This window comes from Venturia canescens, chromosome 6, assembly GCF_019457755.1.
Source record: "Venturia canescens isolate UGA chromosome 6, ASM1945775v1, whole genome shotgun sequence".
NCBI lineage: Eukaryota > Metazoa > Arthropoda > Insecta > Hymenoptera > Ichneumonidae > Venturia > Venturia canescens.
Genome location: NC_057426.1, coordinates 1,248,029 through 1,271,118, shown reverse-complemented (window position 1 = coordinate 1,271,118; position 23,090 = coordinate 1,248,029). Strand labels below are relative to the sequence as shown.

The following is a 23,090-nucleotide window of genomic DNA, read 5'->3' as shown; positions in this document are numbered from 1 at the left end:
TGAAGTAGACCGAATCGAGAATTTAATATAAACAATAATATTAAATTGAATCTTTATTTTGCAGTACACACGTCGGAGTGATGGAGAAATGAAAGAACTTTCTGAAACAGGATTCGAACAAAAGCTGCGAGAGTGAACAGCACGAAAATGGTAATTCCACAATCCATCACGATGGCAAAAAGTATAAGACAATTATATACTTTTTCTATAACGTGCAATATTTACGCCATTACGATTCAAGCCAACGTTTTTTCTCATAAAATACTTCAGGGAAGAGATGAATAACAGCGTGACGCGAATTCGAAATAGCAACCTGCCATTTACCTTTATTGCGAAGAGCGAAGGTCGTTCCGCGTGTATTTTGCGATTCGTGAATTACCAGAACGATCTCAAATGTTTTCTCACCGGGTGCGTCGACGATAATTCTTATGATTTATACCGTGAATCAGAATCGTTACTGCGATCGACAATATTTCCCCTTTCTCGCTGTGGGCTCGGTGCCAATTCTACATCGAGCAACTCGACATCGTGTCATCTGTTCAGCAGTGCAGTTCCACAATGTGTCCAGTCCATTCCAATTTTAATGGAATCATTTCTTTTATGATTTTGTCATTCAATAATGCTGCAAGCAAACCTTCATGACAATTATAATAGTCTTTGGGAACGATAAATCTTCGTTCATTTGAACTCCATAACTTATTAGCTTCCATCTCAATATTCTTGGTATAAATTTATAAAGGTGTGTGAAGAAAAAATGTGTTTTTTTCGGAAGAACAGCTTTTAAGACTTCCAGTATCATAAATTCCTGTCTACAGCCCAAACAGACCCAAATAAGCCCAAACGAGCCTAAACAAACAATTTTGAACAAGTCCAATCGAACCGTGATGGCAAAGGACAGTGGGAAAAAGTTTAAATCTGCTAGAATCAATCTGTAGATCGATGTAGAGTAAAGCTTTCAAAAAGGCTGGTCTCTTCGGAAAAAGAAACATTTTTTTGTAACACCATAATAAATATATACCAAGAATATTGAGATGGAAGTTTTTTCAGATTGTTTCAACACACTATTTCAATAAGTTAGCACACTTCTCTTCGACATCGTGATTTGCACGCGACTTTTCGTCATATTACATGACAAACTCGAGCCCCTGGGCAAAGACTAAGCTGTCCAAGGGGTGACTTTTATCAGGAAAGTTGTTCGATCTTTCGTGAAAAAAAAAAATCCTTCCAACTGGGGCAGAATTACGATAAATATATTTCTATGCTTCCTGAGGACGAATCGCGTGCCCTGCTTCTATGAAGCAATATATGAGAATGTTTTTTTCAAAATGCTTTTGTAAAATGAAAATCGTTTTTTTTTTCTAAAAGTTTAGCTCGCACATCCGGTACAAAAATCTCTTTTTAATCGTTGATTTTTGTCCCGCATAATCAGGATTTTCGGTCGGTGCAATCGCGTTTAACTTCCGTCACAAAACCCTTGGGAATGCAATAGCTCGAGGGGCAAAACGTGCATAAACTTCAATCGTCGCAGATGTGTCTTCTGCAATTGGTCTCGTCGGAAAAGTCCCATGCAGCGAGGAGCGTTTTTCGCTCGTTTCGGACGTTAAACTTCGTGATGGATGGACCAGCAGCATCCGGACATCGAAACTCGTCCTAAAAGTATTCAAATTGCTGTCGGAAATTTATGGCAATTAATTGGCGAGCCCTCCAGGGAGAAAGACATTTTGTTAGTTTTTTTACGGTCCAAATGGCCCCTGACGAGTTATGGGGAATCCTCGGAACGGAAGAGAAGAATTCCCAACGTTCTTAAAGTCTTCCTTCGAGACATTTAACTTATCCAATTTATTTCTATCATTAGACAATGAATTACTACGATTTTTATTCCAACCCCGCATCGGAGGGTCTCAATTTTTTTAACTTTCTTCTTTAGCGCTTTAAAATTTTCCTTTTTCCTCTCTCATTTTCAAGAGACAAACATCGTTCGCGTTTGCTTCAACTCTTATTTGCATTCTACTTTGAGTCGAGCTGGATTTATTGCTTTCAATTCTCAACTTCAATCCAGCGAAGAATAAATAATGTTTCAAACGATTTTACGATGAATCAGACGAGAAGTTTTTTTTTTTTTTTTTTTTTTTTTCGGATTTCCGCATACGTTGATGCCACTGCCGCGCTACACACGCACCACACACAAAACTCGGCAGCCTACTCGCGCTACATTGTAATTCAGCTGTTTCGAGAGAAAACAAAAAAGATGCGATTTTACGGTCAAACTGCGTCAAGAGAGCACACGCCAGTGAAACGACGACATTTTCCATTATTTTCGAATAAATACTTTTGCACCGGAGCTCATTATTATCTGTGCTTCGCCATTCGACCGAAAGTATTTTAGTGAAAAATGCCTCGTTGCTTGATCAAATCGATGGTACGGTATCAACGATCGAATAATTCAGGTATGCAGTTTTTAATGCTCTATTCGAAATAAAAGTATTGGGACGAGCATCGACCACGGTGACTCGAGGACAGACCCAAAAATTTATTAATCTCAGTTCATTCGATAAAATTCACAATATATAAGAGTGATTTATTTGTGATGTTCGCCCATATCGAGAATCACTTTTTTTCGAGACACAGTGTGCCACGAAATGCGATTTCCGATGTCGAAAACAGTCAATTCGTTGAATATTATCATAGTTAAAAATCATTGACGAGTTGAATGATTTTAAAACAAATAACACGGTCGAGGTTTTGTTCATGTGCAACGTGAAAAAAAAAGTTTTTCACGAATCTCAAACTTTTTTGGTTATGTTAAAATTAACAAAGTTTTGTTGATTCTTTGAATAATTGCAGAAAAAGAACTGCAGTCGTTGGCGCCCACATTGGATTCAGCGAGGAAGCCGAAAAGTTCAAAAGACAACGTATCCAAATCGGGAAGCGTGTGGAACAACGCACGTTTGCCAATAATGACGCGTTACAATATAAAAAATGACAACAATCTGTTATTGCACGGGTCGATACCGAGCGAGCTGGGATTGCACTACTACAAAGCCGAGAACGAGACCATTGTTTCAGGGGATTTTTCGACACTGGGCACTCCCGAATTGAGCGAGCGGAATAACGGACTGAAAAACTACGAGCAAGAAGGAATGATGACAGGGAGACAAACACTGCTGAGGGTCACCGACGAGCAGAGGCCCGGTAGATCGTTCAACGATGAAAAAACGAGTTCTAGTATCGAAGTACCACCGGAAATGACTTTTGAGGCAAAATTAAATCCTGACGCTGAAATAGCACTCGTGGGAAAAACGGAACTGGAAAGTGGGCCGTCTTGGAAGAGACACAAGGCCATGCACTATTGTCCTTACTGCAGAAAAAGTTTCGATCGTCCATGGGTGTTGAAAGGTCATTTGAGACTTCATACCGGAGAGAGACCCTTCGAATGCCCAGTCTGTCACAAGTCGTTCGCTGATCGGTACGATCCAACTCGAGTATTCGATTTTTTCTCGAACTCCAGATCTCGTTTTACTTCATCAATTTTTTTACAGTATTTTTGTTGGTAATAATTACCATTCGTCGATAATTTACCGACCGATGGTGATGGTTTTCTTTCTTTTGATTAAATTTTTAGAAACTCGAATGTTCATTTGCAGATCCAATTTGAGAGCTCACCAGAGAACCCGGAGTCATCATCAGTGGCAATGGCGCTGCGGAATTTGTTTCAAGGCTTTTTCGCAACGGCGATACTTGGAGAGACACTGTCCCGAAGCTTGTCGTAAATACCGATCTTCGCAGAGACGCGATCATAATAATGTTTGTTAGCAATATATATTTATTTATATACATGAACATAAACGTATATATACATATATGTACACGTTTTTCGGTTTGACTTTTTACGATCGAATCTCTGTCGAATGTACAGACGGCGTAGAAATATTGTTTGTTTCATCGTAATATAAAACCAAGCAATTATCGTTATAATGTGTTATTTTCGTCTACTTTATTGTTTAAATTTCAATTATCCAGTGTCGGAACTATATGGACTGAAGTTCTTGATTTTTAAATACCTCTTATCATGTTCCATTTATTTTTTTTTTACGAGGTTTTAAAGACTTCCCGGAACGTTTGTAATAGCCGGCTTCTTTTTTTGTATGCGATAGCAGCGCCGTCGTCTTCGAACTATATCGCCTTAAACCAAACATCAATTTGAATAAATGTATCTGTTTTGTTATTTCAGCAATGTTACCTACGTTCTTAAAAATTAGTGGTTTGAATTAGGATGGCTGCCAAGATTTTACTTGACAATGATTCGAAGAGTAATGGTATACAAAAGGAGCGATGGCACCACTTCCGGAAGACGCGTGGATTTTGAATACAAAATTGTGCGGCGAGTAGCCCTCAATATATGTATATATAATATACTATATGCTTTGAGTGCAGTTTGAAACGCGCTGAAAAATGCTTTAAAATACGAATACCACGTTGCGCGTCGTCGGTCAATGAGGAGGTTATAGGCGTTTTGATTTCTATTGTAAATTTTTGAAAAATTAGGTGGAATGAGATTTTCGTGCTTTTCCGAATTTCAAAAAAAAAAAAAAAAAAGAAAAAGCGAAGCGAAAGTTGTCCAACAACAAAGAATATCCCACCTCCGACGTTCAAACATTGGTGTGGTTTTCGTTGATTGAAAAACAGCCTTAAGCCGAAGTGGGGCGTTTGTGTAGCCCTGCGCGCATGCGCATATGGTGTGATCAGAGCGTTGTTGCGTCGCAGAGGGAGAAAGAGAGATGGTCGAAAGAGGGAGAAAGAAGGACGAGCATACGAGCAATCCGAGCATAGAGAGATGCGGAAAGCTATACTATATACTATACTACAAACGCCACCCGGGGATAACGGTTATACTGAATATTCTTCTCGAGTGTTTTTATTCCTTGATGACACAGATCGTGTATAATTTCAACGAGTAATACAACAATTATTGTCGCGGCGAGAAAGCATTGACGCAGTGCGTTTAGTTGCCGAGTCGATTTGTATCGCGAGATATAAATACACATACACCATATACACATATACATACATATATAATTATATGTATATGTGCGTAAATATATATATATATATATTTAAATATAAAAATTATATAAAAATAAGTTGAAAAAAGGGTAAAATTTTCTTCATAGACCAGACACGGGTAAGTGCGTTCAGGACTTTGGAAAATTGGAGAAGTGGGGCGCGGTGAAAAGTACGTTGGGTATTATACGTGACGGGTGTTGTTTTTTTCGGGAGCCAAAGCCGATTCAGTGTTTATTTCAAAGAGACTTTTTGGTATTTCTTGCTATTTGATATCGATAATACAAAGATCTGGAAAAAATATTGACACCGTCTGGGCGAGAAACAGAAAAAGAGAAAGAGAGAGACGGACAGACAAAGATTGAAAAACGGCGGCCATTTTGTCGGTTTGTTTCTCCTCCGAGTCGCTTCCCTCGGCATCGACATTCATCCTTATCGAGGTAAGTCAACGGTCGTTTCATTCACTCTTATTCTTATCTCTATTTTATAATGTTCAATCTTTCACCCTTATTTATACGCCCGATTTTGTATTACGATTATTTATAGGATCTTTCGAGATCAAAGTTCGTGTGGAATTCGGGTTAACGGTGTTGTGCTCTCTTTCTCTCTCTCTCTCTCTGTCTTTGCTTCTCACCCTCTCTCTCTCTCTCATTCTTTCTCTCGTTTCCCCTTTCTCCCTTGAACTCTGCGAATTCGGCAAACTCTTATTTTTCGTCTCTACTTTGTTTCATTCGTTTCTAAAACTTCTCACCGAACGAGTCACTTTTTCTGATTGAGTACGAAAATTTTTTGAGGCAAGTCAGGTTAGATTTCCATTTCTTCTAACACAGTTCTTTCTACTTTTTTTGTTTGTTTCACTGTTCCCATACGGACGAGGAATACTGTTAAGGTTTTCTTTTCTTTTTCCAAAATCATCCCGGTGTGCGGCTTGTTTTTCTGTTGCTATTTTCGGCTATTAATATGGCTGTCGCGAACAATTGAGATCTTTATTATTTATTTATTGTTGTATGCTGTTATTTCGAAATCATTCCACCATTCAGTGCGAAAAAAGTTTTGAGATTATAATTCCCCAAATTCGCACGATCTTCGATTCGTTTTGAAAGAAAACTAATATTAAAAATATATTTGTCTGAAAATACAAGGAACTGAAGGATATGAGAGCATACGACAGTCAAATTCAGTTTTTTGTCACAAGACTTGATTTACTTTTAGAAATTAGATAAATAATGAGGGTAAGATTCGGATCATGTAAATTTGTTGAAGGATTCAATGCAAAATTCTACATCCATCTTGCAAATTGAATTTCAGAACAATTTCCAGAAATACTTGTTCCATAGACTATACCGTAATACCAGTTCTATACAATCTTTGATGAAGGGATTACACACTCCCTGGTTCTGAGAATTTTTGTATTGAAAACATTGAAAAACCAGTCACCATGAGTTTCGAAGTTCAAAGTCATACCGAGGTGACTGTTGTTTATTTTTTTTTCTGTTACTCCATTGTTGCCATGCCGGAACGACAGAGAGGAGAGATACGGTAGTCCATATTGTTTTTCACACTTTGAATAGCTGAATTTATTGTAGCTGATAATCCCTCGTGGTTCAACTATAATTCCTTTATTCTCTCTTAGGAATAATTCAAATCATTACTCAATTTGTTTGGACTTTGCCTTTTCCCACATCCAACAACACTACAGATCAGTGAAAAATAACTTTCTGATTATCAATTGTAGATTGTGGTCTAAATCAAATTTTTAATAACAATCAACGACATTTGTTAAATTTCTGTAAAAAGAACATTTGTGCTACAACAATTAACTATAAATGAATGAATGATGGAATTTATATTAAATGCTATTTATTTTATTGTATATTTGCAGATAAAATAGAAGGATAAATTGTACGAAAATGATGACCGAAACGCATATGAACTCGAATCACATGCTGAATTCTGGGCTGGGTCCGAAAGTGGAACTAGAAAAAATGGACGACGAAGGTTGGAAGGCGAAACTCAAAATTCCACCAAAGGACAAACGTGTCAAGACAAGCGTGAGCATTCATAACGAAAAATTATCATGAGGGAATATAGAATATTTTAAAAGTTACAGTTTGAGCAAATGATATTGAACATATGGTTTTGCGTTTTTTTCTGTTTGATCCTCGCAGGATGTGACGGATACACGTGGTAACGAATTTGAAGAATTTTGCCTGAAGCGTGAACTCTTGATGGGTATTTTTGAGAAAGGATGGGAAAAACCCTCACCGATTCAAGAAGCCAGCATACCGATTGCACTTTCTGGTAAAGATATTTTGGCACGTGCGAAAAATGGTACCGGCAAAACTGGAGCGTATTCGATCCCAGTTCTAGAACAGGTATGGAAAAATTCACTCATTTGATTGATAAACTTATTATAATTCGTCCACTAATTAATTAATCGTTCTTCGACGTTGATACGGAGCGCGAGTTCTTTGAATAAATGAAATTGTTGAAATTGGTGAAATGGTTGAGTGGGCAAATATTGATTGTACATTTTTTAATTTTCAGATCGACCCACAAAAAGATGTAATTCAGGCATTAATAATAGTGCCCACTAGAGAGTTGGCGCTCCAAACATCTCAAATTTGTATCGAGCTCGCAAAACACATGGATGTCAAAGTAATGGTTACGACTGGCGGTACTAACCTGCGCGACGACATCATGAGGATTTATCAGAAAGGTACTGACCACCTTCGCGTACCTCTTTCATTCGAATGATACCAAATATATATATCTCTTTTGTCTCTTTCAGTTCAAGTGATTATCGCGACACCTGGAAGAATTCTTGATCTTATGGACAAGAATGTCGCGGATATGCATCACTGCAGAATTCTGGTACTTGATGAGGCAGACAAGCTTCTTTCCCAAGATTTCAAGGGCATGTTGAATCACGTTATTTCCAGGTATGGTAATTTTTTTACGAGCTCCCTCAATAATCCTAAGATATTGCTCGTATCTTATTCATTCATGTTCTCATGTTCAATCAACACCTCCAGATGTACGGCTCGTTTTTTTTTTCTCATAATAGAAGAAATTTTTAATAGAGTGTGATTTTGTTGAATCGCAGATTACCCCAGGAACGTCAAATATTGTTGTATTCAGCTACGTTCCCACTCACGGTTAAACAATTTATGGAAAAACATTTGAGAGATCCATACGAAATAAACTTGATGGAGGAATTAACACTCAAAGGTGTTACTCAATACTATGCTTTCGTCCAGGAACGCCAGAAAGTTCACTGCCTCAACACACTATTTTCCAAGGTTAGAATCTTTTTTTTTTTTTTCGTTCAGCATCTTAGTCTTTCAGCGATGTTCATTGATAAAAGTTTTAATTCAAGTTCCTACTAATACAAACGATTGTTTCAATTTACAGTTACAAATAACACAGAGCATAATCTTCTGCAACTCGACACAACGCGTCGAATTATTGGCAAAGAAAATCACAGATTTGGGATACTGTTGCTACTACATACACGCGAAAATGGCGCAGGCACACCGAAATCGCGTTTTCCACGACTTCCGTGCCGGATTGTGCAGGAATTTGGTAAGCATTTTGATTTTTTAATAAAACTCGTCATTGCGTTTTGCAAAGTATCGATAAACTCTTATCGGTGCTATTAGTTGTCACGAGTTTGCCCGTGATGGTCAAAGCCGTTCAATGACCTAGGTTGAAAAATCTAAATCTTTGAGACTTGTATTCAACTCGAACGAAAATCTATGTCGAAGCCAATGTACGTCAATTTTTTATAAATTGAAATATTAGCGTCCACTGAAAGAGAGTTTCTAAACTCTCGATACAAAATTAAACTTGAATATTTGGAGAAAAAAAAAAACCCCAAGTCAAAATTGGACTTGTTAGAACTTGAAAAATGTTCGATTTAGAACTTTCTCGGACAAGCTCTGTTGGAACTATAGAGAACAGAGGGATAGAATATAAAAATGAATTTTTATTTGTTTAACGTGCTAGGTGAGCAGTGATCTCTTTACTCGAGGTATCGACGTGCAAGCTGTCAACGTCGTAATAAATTTCGACTTTCCAAAAATGGCCGAGACGTATTTGCATCGTATTGGCCGTTCAGGACGGTTCGGTCACTTGGGTATAGCGATTAATCTAATAACGTACGAGGATCGTTTTAATTTGCATCGAATCGAGCAGGAGCTCGGTACGGAGATAAAGCCAATACCCAAAGTTATCGATCCGAGTCTTTACGTTGCGAGACCAGAAGACAGTAGTAGTATGGAAGAGGGTAACGTTTCTAAGTAGTTTGTTCGCGAAAAAAACGTGTTTTCTTCATTTCTTTTCATTTCTGTTTCTTTCGCTGAGTCGGTAAAGCGCTGCGAAATGAATAAAAAAAAAACAAACGTAAGAACAATGAGACAAGAAGTATGAAGGAAAAAGTTGAGGAGAGTTTAGGAGGTTTGAAAAGAAAATGAAGGAACGAACACGCCTGAGAAGTGTAGGAGAGAAATGTGATTTTGTGATTCTCGCGGTTGCTATTTTTTCGGGCAAAAACATTTCCAACGAATCGGAAGGGGGCAAAATGAAGAAACCATTGTGATGAGAGTTTACGAAAAACCAACGCAGAAGTCCAATGAGAAACAAGGGTGAAAAGTTGAGTGTATCTCTTCTATGGGGTGTGAGACAACGAGTAACTCGAAAAAAGTAAAGCTGTAAACACAAAAATTTGCCCCAAATAACGAATTTGAGAGTGAACTGAGGAGATAATAGGGCGTGGCAAAGTGGGGAGCAATATTCGAAAAGCGCAGCGTTACTTAATTCCAACGAAGAAGAATAAGAACGAGCCTTCGTCCAGAGAGATCCACGAAACGAAGCAACAGCTATGATGAAACGAGCGTCTTTGATGAGAGGTGCCCCCCCCTCCCCCCCCCGAGAGGCGAGAGTGATTTAGCAGTGTAAACAAAGAAAAAGACAAAAGACCACAGTGCTGAAAAGAGGAAGAACATTTCAAATCGAAATATTAAGCGTAGATCGTGAATGGAGGACGTTAACAATTGTGTGAGTGTGAGTGCGTGATCGAAGGAAAGAATAGCGCGAATTTCGTTGGGAGAGAAGACAATGGAAGGAAAATTTACAATTATCATCGTCGTATTAAGCAAAAGCAGGCAAAAAATAAATAATTAATATTAAATATGTTACTTGTAAATAAGGTATAATACCGAGCATGAGAAAGAAAAAGGCAAAAAAAACAAAAATAAGAAACAACGCGATAATCACATCCCGCTCTTCGCGCTCGGCCACGACAAACGAAAAAAAAAAACAAAAAACGCTAAAAAAAAACTACAAAACCCAGAGACTGAAGTGAGCGCGAGTGCCGGTGCGAGTCATTTCTTGTACATAGATATATACGTTTAGATGTACATATAAAAGAAAAGAGGAAAAAAGGAAATACTGAACAGAAGCAAACAACAAATACAAGCGGCGTGTAGCTAGAGTCAAGCCATTATCAAGAGCACAACGCGTTCAGGAAAACAAAGTCCAAATCCATTTCGAGCGCGTGTCACACTTCACGAATGAATTATATATATATATATATATATATAATACGCGAACACACATTTATATATGTATGCAGACATATATACATTAAGGGCGATTGAGAAATGCGAAAACAACGGATTAAGCAGTTTTTCGCACGAGCCACTCTTCAAACGTGAATTATTTGGGCATTTTGTCGAATGATACTCGTGGATATTAAATACGGTTTTTGAAATGCTCACTCTACCTTGCAAAATTGCGGGCGCTCTTTCGCTTATTTGCTCAATGTTTTTGAGATTGAATAGCTACTTTCTAAATTCTCGTATTCGAAAGTGCAGACTATTTTTTCTTCGAGAAAATAGGATCGAATGAGGCTATTGGAAATTTATACTTTCGAAGACCTCGAAATACTTGCTGTTTTTCGAATGAAATTTATGAATGGGTCTTGAAAAATATATTTTGCGGCGTCCAGGTGAGTCGTTTTTCGTCGCTAACAAATAACAGATTGATGAAAAAAAAGAAAAAAAAAACAATCGTCGTTTTCTCAATCGCCTTAAAATTTACAAACAAAAATCATACGTACGAAAGAAAGAATTTAAAAAAATACGTGAAACTCAACTGAAATCCATCATTGCATTTTTATCATCGGTGTAAATAAGCGAGAATGGAGGGGAAAAGTAAAAAAAGCAAAAACATAAGAAACGTCATTTTTGAATAGTGCGAGTAAATAAAAGAAAGACGACAAAATAGTACAGACACATTTTTTATACGAAGGCCTCATAAATTTCAATACAACCTTCTACTTTTCTGTGTTCGGTGGGGAAAATAATACTAGTTATATTGAGCGAACGAGAACGTGTGGCGTGCGAGATGTAAATGTATTTACGAAAGGATCCTTAGGATCTTGACACAGAAGGGAAAAGAACGATCTGAAGCAAAGGAGAATACTTGAGAAAAAAAGAGAGAAAATACGCGTAAAAAGTCGAGAAGAAAATTTTCCTTCTTTGCACACACTCGATTATTTAGAAAAATACACAAAGGATAATGATAATGCAACGTCGTTTGATGATAGAATTTTTTGACCGCCGAATAGATAAAAAAAAAAAAAAAAACAGAGAAACAACCATTTCTTCCGTATTCAGATTTGAAAAGACGCCGACGAGATATTAACTTTTTTTCAGACGTTCGACGGAACCGTAAATAATTTGATTTTGGCTTGATTTCTGCTGATTTGTCATGAAAACAACTCTGAGGATTCCAATCATCAAAACGTTTTCGATTTTTTTTTCCAAATCGAAGAACGAGAAAAAGTCTGAGGAAAAACACACAAAGAAAGGGAAAGGAAGCGGTGGAGAAAATTTTTGTGTTAAAAAAAGTATGATTCTAAACCCAAAGCGTTTTTTTTTGTTTTAGTACGGTTACAGAAAATCTAGTTTATCGTAAAATTAAAAAAAGTGTTCTTTTCTGTACTGGCTTTTTCTCGTCTTTCGTTACTTTTTCTTACAATACTGTGATTGAGATTCAGAGTTTGTGAAATTGACTAGTTTTATACAATTATTTTTATAACCAATTGGCTGGTGGAGTTTCGCGAAACGCTTCAAGGGATCGTGTGATTTTTTTTGGTTTTCTCAGAGAAAATTTTAATAACTAAGAGAATGCCCGAAAGTTTCGTAGAAACCGAAAAATCCGATGCAATTATTTGGGTTTTCTAATAAAATGTTGCAACACGAAATCTGGTTGATGCGGAACCGGAATGCGAAATAATGTGGAATGATATTTTAAGGCTCTACCTCGAGGCATGATACAACCTATGAAAAAATGACGGAAAGTCGAGTAGACATTGCGAGCGTATAGAAGTGAAATTTCTATTTTCGTTCTGTGATATCGTACGATAAAGTCGCGATTGGGAAACTCGGGGTGGGAGCACAAAGAAGTCGCTCTCGAAACACGAGTAGCAAAAATTTCAATTTTTCAATGAAAAAAGTTGTGGTAGTTTGTGAGGAAACGAGAAGGGAAATTACTCGGTTTGTAATTGTGAAAGTCCGAAGCACCATGATAATCGAATGTGCGAGAAGCGAGCGTAGAAAATGCACTGAAAAAAAACGATCCCTGGGTATTTTCGCGAAACGAAGAAATCGCTTTTGTCCGATCACAACAAACCGATAATCATTCGCCAAATCATGAGTAAGTTCCCGATTTTTTTTCCGTTCCTCCCTCCCATACAATTGCAAAACTGTCTTTAAGAGTGATGACAGTAAGAGAGAGAGAGTGAGAAACAATAGCGAAAAATAAACGTAACATCATTCCGACAAGACCACCAGCCAACTTGACCTAGATTTACGAGAAGAAAGAATTAGGAGATAGAAGAAGGAGATGAGGGAGAGAAAAAATTTGAATTCGAGCAGCGATCGGGCTAGTTTTGAATTGATTCGGTATTAAAATGTACTTGGAGGGAAAAGTCGATTGAAACGAAAGTAGCGAGAAGTTGGGAAAAATGTCTATTGTCTCTCCAGCAGAATTTCAATCACGAAATAATTCAAAAGTTTTCTTCCTCCAAGAGTATAAAAATCAAGAGACAATCAGTCTTACTATTAGTGAACGAAGGATGAGAAACAAGATGCAATTATTTCGTAAACTTGTCCGAAAAATCGCCAAGTCCAAAAAAAAAACTTTGTATTCCCCAATGTTTTCGTTTGCTTTTCTTCTTCTTATAATCGTGGAGTTTTCGAACGCTCAAAGTTCTCCGTCAAGCGAGACAAAAACTGCGCTCGATTTGAAAAAAAAAGAGAGAGAGAGAGAGAAAAGTAATAAACTGACGGAGACATCGTCAGAACAAACATTACGAAAGCACAAAATCTTCGTTTCTCAGTCCATTTTCTTGGTCTATGTGGAATGAAAAATTGTTTGTTCGTCTTCGGGGATTCGAAGCATGCCTCCTTGGAGATGGGAAACAACTTTTCACTCTGTAAATATTAACAAATGGAAGAAAATTCGATATGAAAAAAAGTCGTGTGCTCGAACCTTTTTTTCCGGTTTGAAAAAACAAATGTGTGAAATAGCTGTTGGGATTCGGTACGAGATTGATGTAAAAAAACAACCGTTTAGAATCGACGCGTGAAAAACTCGTTACCGAGAGGGCAGCAAGCTGGTAAATTGAAAAAAAAAAAAAAAAAAACAGCGACAGAACGAGTGATGTGTGTACATTGTATGAGCGTAAATATACATTCGTGTATATACCTATACACCATTAAGTATTTATATATATGTATATTTATATTTATATATAAATATATATGTATATAATATAATTAAAAGAGCATCATTAAAATACGTCATCGATCAAATGTAGATGTTGATGGGCACATTTTGAGAATAATCGAAAAAAAAAATACATATCCATCTGTGCTCTTCGACGAATATAAATTTTTCGAGTAGCAAAAAGGAAAAAATCTTTGTTGTTCCTTCGTGTATGGGCATTGTATTCCACGACGATGAAACGACTTGTGAGATATTTTTGTTTCGTTGCTCGAATCGAGTCGGTGGGAAGAAATAAATTCGGTGAATTTTTAGCAAAAATTTGAAAAATAAACGTCTCACACTGACTCGCGTCGAGTTCTCCAGGGAAGGAAAGGAGGGAAAGGAAACCTCGATCGAGACTATAAATTTTATCCTCGCAGGGTTTCTCTCGATCATTGATTGATTACTGATGGTTTTTTGTCCCTTCATTCCGCTGGGAACGTAACGATATTACGCAAATAATCGCGAACGGTGTACAATTTATTGCGTCGTGTTGAAATGTCAGATTTCCTTTTGTTCTCAAGTCGAAATCATCGCGCAGCGATTTCTATTCTTGATTGTTTCGTCGCCTTTTGACATTTGAGCTCTGCTGCATTTTGAAAATTCAATTGATGCTCTCGGGAAGTTCTGTAGAATTATATATAACAATATTATTTCTGAAAATATTATGATGCACCGAATAATCGACCGCGATCGTAATGCCAATTGTACACTCGTTGCGACAGTGCGCTTAAAAAACGAACCTTCTAGATTATAGCGAGATATGTAGATGAATGAATGAACGAATGACAAATTATAAAGATTCAAAGGAAAAGACAAAGTTGTGGGAAAGACGTAAATGAATAATTGGTTAACATCTGGGCGCGAAAAATGATATTCACTGAGTGAAGACCACTAATTTTTCTGAATTTACCACTTTTTTTAAACTCAGAATTCAGATTTTTTTAAAACCCACTTTAGACATGTTCCTCCATTGGTTTTGATCACGAAAATATTTTGAAAACTTAGAAAACGGTGTAACTTCAATTTTCATGCATCCGGATATATAAGATATTATTTTTGCAGCCAAATACGGTTCGATAAAAAAGCGTAAGAATCGTAATATTTCCTCAAAACTTGTGCATCTCGAAGTCCTCCCTTCGCTGGGAAGAAAATATTTTTTTGCGTCGATGGCGCGACGATTTTTTTTTTTTACTCGAATACGAACTATTCGAGAGTCGTGTGAGCTGATTTTTTTTAAGTGCAAAAAAAAATTGGTACGAAAAGGGGGAGAAAATTCCGCCGAATAACGAGAGGGAAAAAAGAGGAAAATTCTTTTTCTTTATTTTTCAAGTCCGGAGGAGTATTTCGCGTGATTCGTATTTATGCGAAGACGCGAAAAGGAGGAGAAGCGAGTTGAGGGGGCGGGTACGGCGAAATAGAAGAAATTTGGAGAAAAAAATGAAACAAATTTTAAAAGAAAAACAAAAAAAAACGTTTACCGGAGCGTTTTATGCAGTAGATTTACTTCTCCGCCTCCCTCGGCCCCGACGTCGGCAAGACCAATGTAAAACGCGCTCGCTACGTGTCGCTTCAAAAAAATGAACGAAAAAAATTCAAACTTCAAAGGAACATTGCATTACCTCCATGAAATAAATTCACGAGATGACTCGATTTACTTCTTTTTTTCTCTCTTCTTTCACATCCTGGCGGCGATAAAATATTTTACGACACGTAGCATCGCGTACCGGCGTCACAGATTTCTCCACGCGGAGAAACAGAATAATGATAAAAATAAAAAAATTTAAAACAACGAAAATAAAAAACAAAAAAAACGAAAAACTTTCAATTGTTCTAAGGGTTTGATCGAGGACAAAAATCGTGAGTTCCGATGGACGCGATTTTGTCCGTCCTCGATTTGCGGCGTAAGAAGAAAAAAAAAATACAAAGACACGTGTTCCGACAAAGAGGAAAATTCTCTGAAACTGAACATTTTTTTCTTTCATGCAAACTGCAAATGCAAAATCATGCGCAAAATGAGGAAAGTGCGAAGAGGAGAGTGAGAGAACACTCGAACGATCGCAGACCGTGAGAGAAAACTAAACTCTACTTTTTTCGACGATCCGGCGTTTCGATTGCGTGAAAAGCAAAATAGTTTATTGCGAACGGAAAACGAATCGAAAAGTTCATGCAGTGCACTCAAACGGAATTTTCCCTCAGGGGCGCACGTGTTTTCGTATTGGGCGAAGATGAAAAAAAAGAAAATGAAAAAAAAAGAAAAAAAAGTGTAAAGCGAAGCAGAATATTGTGGAACTTGGCTGGGGAAAATGGTTGATAAGCAGAATGAGAGAAAGAAAAAGAGAGAAGAATGAAACAAGCGTCACAAAAAAAACCCTCTGTCAAAAAATCTGTTGAAATTCGAAAACAAACAAACAGGAAAGCAAATATTGTCCGTTCCGATTAAAGTGAAAAATGTTAAAAGTAAAACGAACGGAGCTATGAGCTCTCGGTCGATCCTTGAATAACCAAAATGTGAAATGATAAAAGAAAAAGAAAATCCAATTCGAAATATGCCAGAACAAACAATGCGTTACGTCATTTATTGCACACCGCAAAATTCGATGCAGTACATTTGTACGTGTGCTCTATACATATATTTAAGGTGGCCACGTTGAAAAGAGGCGACGAATCTTTGGCCTCGTTGGCAACAACATACGCCCTTCAATCTTATCACAACCGAATGTATATATTGCACGTATATATTGTATTTATCGAATCTCCTGCTGTCATATCGAGATTGAACAAACTCGTTAACGCACCATCGCTTTCCCGAGTCCTCGCGTGTCTATCCGCATACAGGTCATTCGATTTCCAATCCTCCCCAATTTATTTACAGATTTACCGATGTTGCATTTTTTCTCACATAGTTTCGCTTGAAAACGCTCGTAAAGGAAGTTCCGTTACCTAAATGAATATAATAAAATATCGATATTTATTAATCGTTAGCCGTGGTTCGTCCCGACGGACGCTTTACCGGTTGAGATATGCTCTGGCCGAACATCTCACACCAGGGCGCATACAGAGCCATGGCACATAACACTGACCACGTTTGACCCAATGGCCGGTGGAGCTTTCCCCATCGTTAATTAACCGCTCGGAGGGTCGAACAACCGGCTCGCTCCTGGGGCAGCGGCAGCGGCGGAGAGTATCACCGGGGTGGTTACTACTCTCTCGCAGTGCCTCCGGGGTATGAGGCTTCACAGGCTTAACGATTTGCGTAAGCGTCGCGGTGAATCGATCCCTCGTACGACTTTCCCTCCGGCCCCTTTGGCCCTTCTGGCCCCCGGTCACATATCAACTTGTACGCAATTTACTCACTCCCCCAAACGAGGTTACGAAAACCCTTTCGCGCAAACCCAATTCACAAATTACACATTTCTCCATTCCTTCGCTCTTCCTTTTCCTACTCATCATTTTTAACGCTCATTCGGAGCTCCTTCATATTTCGAACACGTTCACGGCAGTCCTTCATCTTTGTAAATGGATTAAAAAAGCTCTTTTTTCGAAATATTTTAGTTCGTCGAGTATCGCTTATGAACGAATTTCGTGTCCCCGCTTCAGCCGCGTAAACCCACTCCTCGTGGGTGCTTTTCACAGTCAATCATACGATGAACAAGCTTCAACCATAGGATGAGCGAACTGAGAGAGAGAGAGAGAGAGAACTTGAAACGAATATTCCGAGAGCGTTATTTCTGAGGTTCGTTAATTGATATTTGTTCCGTGTTAAAAATTCTATCTAAATATCGCGAAGGGAGTGAAACATATTTTTCTAAACGTTGAATTTTTCGAAAAGTTCTTAACGAGGAAATGCGTATAGAATTGAAAAAATTCACAGAACACCTTTGAATTGATTGCTAATTAAAATTAATTGGCAATTAATTTCAAAAATCTGTATCCACGGAGTCAATAGTGAAAAAAAAACGAATAAGAAAATAATTATAAGAAAATAAAACCCTACATCTGATATTCCTTCGTTGTGGAATAAACCGTCGGCATTTTATCCTCGTTAAAACGCAGCTATTTACGATGGCCTTCGTAAAATTTCAACTTCGAGATTGTTTTCATTCCTCAGTTGGGGGAACGATCGTGCATGTTTATACCAATTTACATCTTCCTCCATTATGGAGCTACGTAAATAGGTGGGGAATTTATACCATACATTTATGCTCGAGATATATGCAGGACAATATTATTTAGTAATCTCTCGCGAATCCTTATCGCGGTGGCTTTCTCGTACCTAATATTACTGATGTGACGTCGTAAATATATACATACACGTGTATTTTCCATAATAACAGGTATATGAATATGTGCAGATGCATGAAGCGGCATACGGCGTGTGCGAGAGGGAGAAGACAGGCATGTAGGATGGCAGGTAGTGAAACTCGTGCAACTAATTACTGACAAACTGCTCCCGAAACACTCGCATCTTAGAGTGTGTTGGAGCGAGTGAGAGAGACTAGAGAATTCTCAACGTACCAGGGATGCTGAGGCCATGAGCAGAGCACGAACGGTTTGAGCCACTGTTCTAACTACACCCTGGGGATCGAGGAGTTTGGAATTTCCACTGTAAGACACACGTTAAAGGAAGCCCACCCATGCTCGTTAGACGAATTTCAAGAGTTTCCTCCGTTTTTCATCTTTTTTTTTTTTTTTTCATATTTTTCTCTTCTTCCGTAGCGCATGTTTTCCTACCTATTTACCTCGCGGCGCATGTTTACCTCGGTTTTGCATATTTATTTGGATAACCAGAGTTCGTTCGGCAAAGTGGTTCGTTGAGAGTGAACGAGGCTCGGGATTCGCATTGAGCGAATCCTGATTCAGGGTCGAGCAGGATACGCCTATTGATACTCGAGTCGAGTCGCAACTCGAGTCGGCGCATAAATTAATATCGAAATACAATTATCGAGTTGTATCAAGATTAACAGCGTTGAATCGTCGCCCCGAGTCTCTAGAGTTTCCGGCAATGTTTGGCTGCAATTTAAAAGTCGATTTCCGAAATAAAGATTTCATCTATATGCGCAATGTAGTCGCTCGGCGCTCGACGTCGTCGTCAGGACGAGTCGTTCGTTTTTCACCCTCATTGGCTCCAGGGCTTTTGAGCTTCCGTTTCGTGATGCAAGCTCGGGGGAGAAGAGGCTAAGCGCACGGCAGGGATTTTTTCGTAGATTCCACGAAAGTCGGAGTCACATCCCTTGAATAAAATATAAATCCCTCAATATCCCACCCCAAGCGGGTTAATCTCATGGATATAGCCACGCGGCCATTCGATTTATCGAATCGAAGAGATTTTCAGTTGGATCTCAGTGGATATCTGAGAAAAACTTGCTCCTAGGGGCGTAGAATATCGAAATCATAATAAAAAATCTACCTCTATTTGATGGGGATTGGTGGAAAAAATTCACGTATCATTGAATCGAGCAAAAAACTCGAAAAATTCTTTCATCACTTTCTCGAATCGATATTCAAACCTCTTCCGCCGCCCCTGTTTCCATGTTTCATGCCAGTCTCATTAACGTCATTCGTGCATGGGTCTGCGTTGCTTACGAGTGCACAAATAATCACAATATTACGTCAAAATATTTCCAAACTTCGAATAGTCAAGGGTTGCAAGTTTCATCGTAATCGTAGAGATTCGGATAGGTCTGGACACCGATGAACAGGCTGACAGTTGATGTAAACGACTTATTGCTTCGACTTTATTGCTTTGCAAGGTTGAAACTCGCGAACATAACGTGAAGCGCTCGAGCTCCGCACGTGCCTTCGTACGTTCTCGTCGTTCGCTAAACAGTCAGCAGTTCAGCAGCAGAGAACCCTAAGACCTCACGTGTATCTCCAGGCACATAAGGACAGCGGCGAGGAAGATGCGGGGAGGTTTATCGATCCGATTGAATGGCTATTAAAGGGCCATATCTTTGGGGATGCAGGCGCGTATGGAGAAGCCTCGGGAATCGGTAGTCTATGAGCGATTACGACGAGAGGGAGATGAATGTGTTAAGCACTGGGTATAATCGTGATGCCTTGATGGGACCTGATGAGAGACCAAGTGCGTACGTTGCCATCGACGGGGTGTATAATTATTTGCATATCGCGATATCCCAAATGGGAAATAACTTGGTCGATCTTTTCCCAAATTTTTCATCGCTGAGTCATTTGGGTAATTGCTTTGACGACAAATCCAGCATAGTGCGGAGAGGAGTAACGGATCAATATCTCACGATGGTTTTTCAGGATCCATTTCGCCAGAGACTTATTTTTAGAATTTCAATCGCTATCGTCGCCACCGCATGAACTCTTCGACGACTTTCCTCATTCTGATACTCGTGTCACCAGTTTTCGTTTACCAAAAAAGGTAACATGCAGCGCGCCCAATTGAACATAAACCGAGTGGACTCGCGCCCTTATACTTGCCGATCGCTGTTACTACCATTTATATAACGTTCAATAACATATAGGCATATATGCATGCAAATATAGCTCATGCGTATGTGTATAATAGGTTTGAGATAGTGCACATAGGATGTGCACGTGGCATGATCTGGATGAGCGGGCGAATTAGATCCCTTCTCACCACTATTATTAGTACGCGATAGCGTATAGTAAGGAAATCTCGTGATATAGAGCCAGGATCTCTGCACATACACGTACACCCCATAGCCCCATGTTTGTAATTCCTCCATACCCGTTATCCTAATTGCCAACGGCTGCGATTGTACACCATTTTTATCATTACCACTGCGTTCGTCCTTTCGGAATATTCGATCGAATGTGCAGGGCCGTTTTAATGAGGTAAGCGATCTCGATCATTCATGAGTTTTCAATACACTCTGATGAAATCATTATTGCTTTACCGAATCAATCTGTTTTGTGATCAAACGTTTTATTTTTTTTTTTAGCACCATCTCTGCCTCATAGTTTCATGAAAGTAAGTTTTTATATAAAATGTACATATTTACACACATTTTATTAGAGTGTGAAGGAAATAGGAAAAAATGGGAATTCGAAAAAGTTGGTAAAACTTTCTTCGCGAACTGCTAATTGAAAATTCATTCGAGTGATTCGAGTTCATAGAAGCTCCTGGAAGTTAAAATCGCGAAGGAAATAAGTATCCATAACTCGAAAAGGCTGGTGAACAGCAGTAATTTTTTTGAAATGTAAATCGTTTGAAATAATTTCAGGGCTTAGAACACGTCAGTTGTTGGAAACGTCGTGCGCTCGTTATTCGTCGTAGCGTGTGTTTCGTGCACTTCTCTTTGACTCTGTGGTTTATATCGTATATCGAATAGGGCCCTCGAACAGATCAGAAATGCTGGATATTGTACGTCTGCCTGTCTGTGTGCGCGCATATGTAGTTGGCGTTGATTCCAAGTCGAGTAGGCAGAGGCGTTCGTCACGCGTAAATGGAATTCGAGGATATGCACTTGAGGGAGACGTACGAAGAGACAGTTGGATTCGCACTAGTGCCATTCATTCGTGTCTATACTCAATTGAAAATCTCGGTCTATCCTTCGATCTATTTATCCCCATATATCACCGCTTCATATATTCTGTATTTACATATTGAAGATTTCACCTGCAGAATTGAGAGAATTTGAAAAACACGAATTTCATCAAAATATTATCGAAAGCTAAATCGAATGTGTTTTTGGTTCTCTTGAATCAGTTCGGATGTTTGAAATTGTTTTTTTTTCTTCTCTGAGAATCTTGAGGTATTCTGATTGTAAATTACAGTTAAGTAAAAGTGCATGCGAGTAGATTCACCAAATTTTAGGTCGGGTTATCGAACATTTAATGAAGAATTAAAACTTCAAAAATCGTAAAATTTATACGGGAGCTTATGGAGATACAAACTGTTTCACCGATTAAAAACAAAATCCGAGGAATCCCCAGCGAAGATAAAAATAAAGGATGCCTGAAAGAGATATTAACGACAGAAGTTGGAAAAATGGCAGAGGCAGAAGCTTTTCCCATATAACCGCGATTTCTCAGAGGTTAGGAATCAGTTGAAGTATCAAGTGCCCCAATTTGCACCACCAAAAAATACGGTCATGCGAAAGGAATACCTTAAATTCGATTAATTTATTTTGGCGAAGCGTACTCCAATTTTAAATTCACGTGAACTTTTGTAAAACTTCCTTTTATACTGGTAAAGTGAAAAAAAAGACTGCTGACATTATACGATCATTAAGGTAGGAGTCGCGCGACAATCGATATTAGACGAACTCGTGATTTTTAAATTATATAATTTTTACGTGATAAACTTTCATATGGCTAAAGGATTTAATAGGTTACCGAAGATTATATCAAGAAATTTACGATAAAAAATGGCAGGAGATCGACTGCCATGAAGTGGCTCGTTATACTTGGCAAGTGTAGCATGAATACATATATGTATATTTTTTTCGTGATAGCCGGCGAGTTTGGAGGCTAGGATATCTTTCGACTGTCAGGTGAGAAGAGAACCGATATATATATGTATATATTGAAAAACCGAGTCAAATAAGCAATCATAAGATATTTCTAATCATAAATTATTAAATATGATCTTGTATAAATTTATACGAATACAGTTTAAATTGCCCTAACATTTATTCAATACAGAAAACCTTTCTTATAATCTATTTTATTTCGACGATTAATAAATAGTCATTTGACCATAGAGTCGCGCGACTCTTACCTTAAATGATGTCGTGGGGATTTCTCAAGGGCTTGCGAGGGTTGAGTATTCAACGTTTCGTCCTCAAATGCTTTATATGCATATTCGTATATGTCGCCTATTCGATCTATCTTGTGTATGAAAAATGTAGAGAGTATTCCACACCGATTGGACCGCTAAAAAATCGTGCGAGTTTCAAATGGGTTTAAAAATGTTTTTTTTTTCCTTTTCAAGAATATCAAAACATCGTAACTCTCGTTTTTGAAACAACGTTCGTTTATTTTTTGTATGAATTGGAAGCCACTTCGAGATGATACGATTGTTGAGCGCGGTGCACCGGGCGTGGGGTACTTCATATGTGTGAAGGCATAGGTAATGGCGGTGGAAATGATGCGAAGGGAAAGCCAAGAGCTGTTGGCGCGATATTCGATCCTGTCAATGGCCCAGGAGAAGCTCTTTGCTCTCCTCTCACAGAAATCCAGAGCATCGCGCACCACTG

The 23,090-nt window shown here is 38.4% G+C and overlaps 2 protein-coding genes across 5 annotated transcripts; both read left to right on the top strand.

Annotated features, from left to right (window-relative positions):
* The first annotated feature begins 2,161 nt into the window (after positions 1-2,161).
* LOC122412208 (zinc finger protein 449-like) lies at positions 2,162-4,225 on the top strand. The gene is made up of 3 exons (XM_043421608.1): positions 2,162-2,447; positions 2,845-3,466; positions 3,645-4,225. The coding sequence occupies exons 1-3, from the start codon at positions 2,393-2,395 to the stop codon at positions 3,811-3,813; spliced, it is 846 nt and encodes a 281-aa protein (XP_043277543.1). The 5' UTR covers positions 2,162-2,392; the 3' UTR covers positions 3,814-4,225.
* Positions 4,226-4,811: 586 nt separating this feature from the next.
* Positions 4,812-16,458, top strand: me31B (ATP-dependent RNA helicase me31b). 4 transcript variants are annotated; one of them, XM_043421039.1, is made up of 9 exons: positions 4,812-5,088; positions 5,172-5,501; positions 6,944-7,112; positions 7,230-7,436; positions 7,609-7,780; positions 7,853-8,003; positions 8,168-8,363; positions 8,476-8,646; positions 9,070-16,458. In XM_043421039.1, the coding sequence occupies exons 3-9, from the start codon at positions 6,972-6,974 to the stop codon at positions 9,364-9,366; spliced, it is 1,335 nt and encodes a 444-aa protein (XP_043276974.1). In that variant the 5' UTR covers positions 4,812-5,088; positions 5,172-5,501; positions 6,944-6,971; the 3' UTR covers positions 9,367-16,458. The 4 variants fall into 4 exon arrangements, with proteins under 4 accessions (XP_043276974.1, XP_043276975.1, XP_043276976.1 ...); XM_043421040.1 differs by lacking the exons at positions 4,812-5,088; positions 5,172-5,501 and adding an exon at positions 5,714-5,864; XM_043421041.1 differs by lacking the exons at positions 4,812-5,088; positions 5,172-5,501 and adding an exon at positions 5,719-5,855.
* Positions 16,459-23,090: the final 6,632 nt, after the last annotated feature.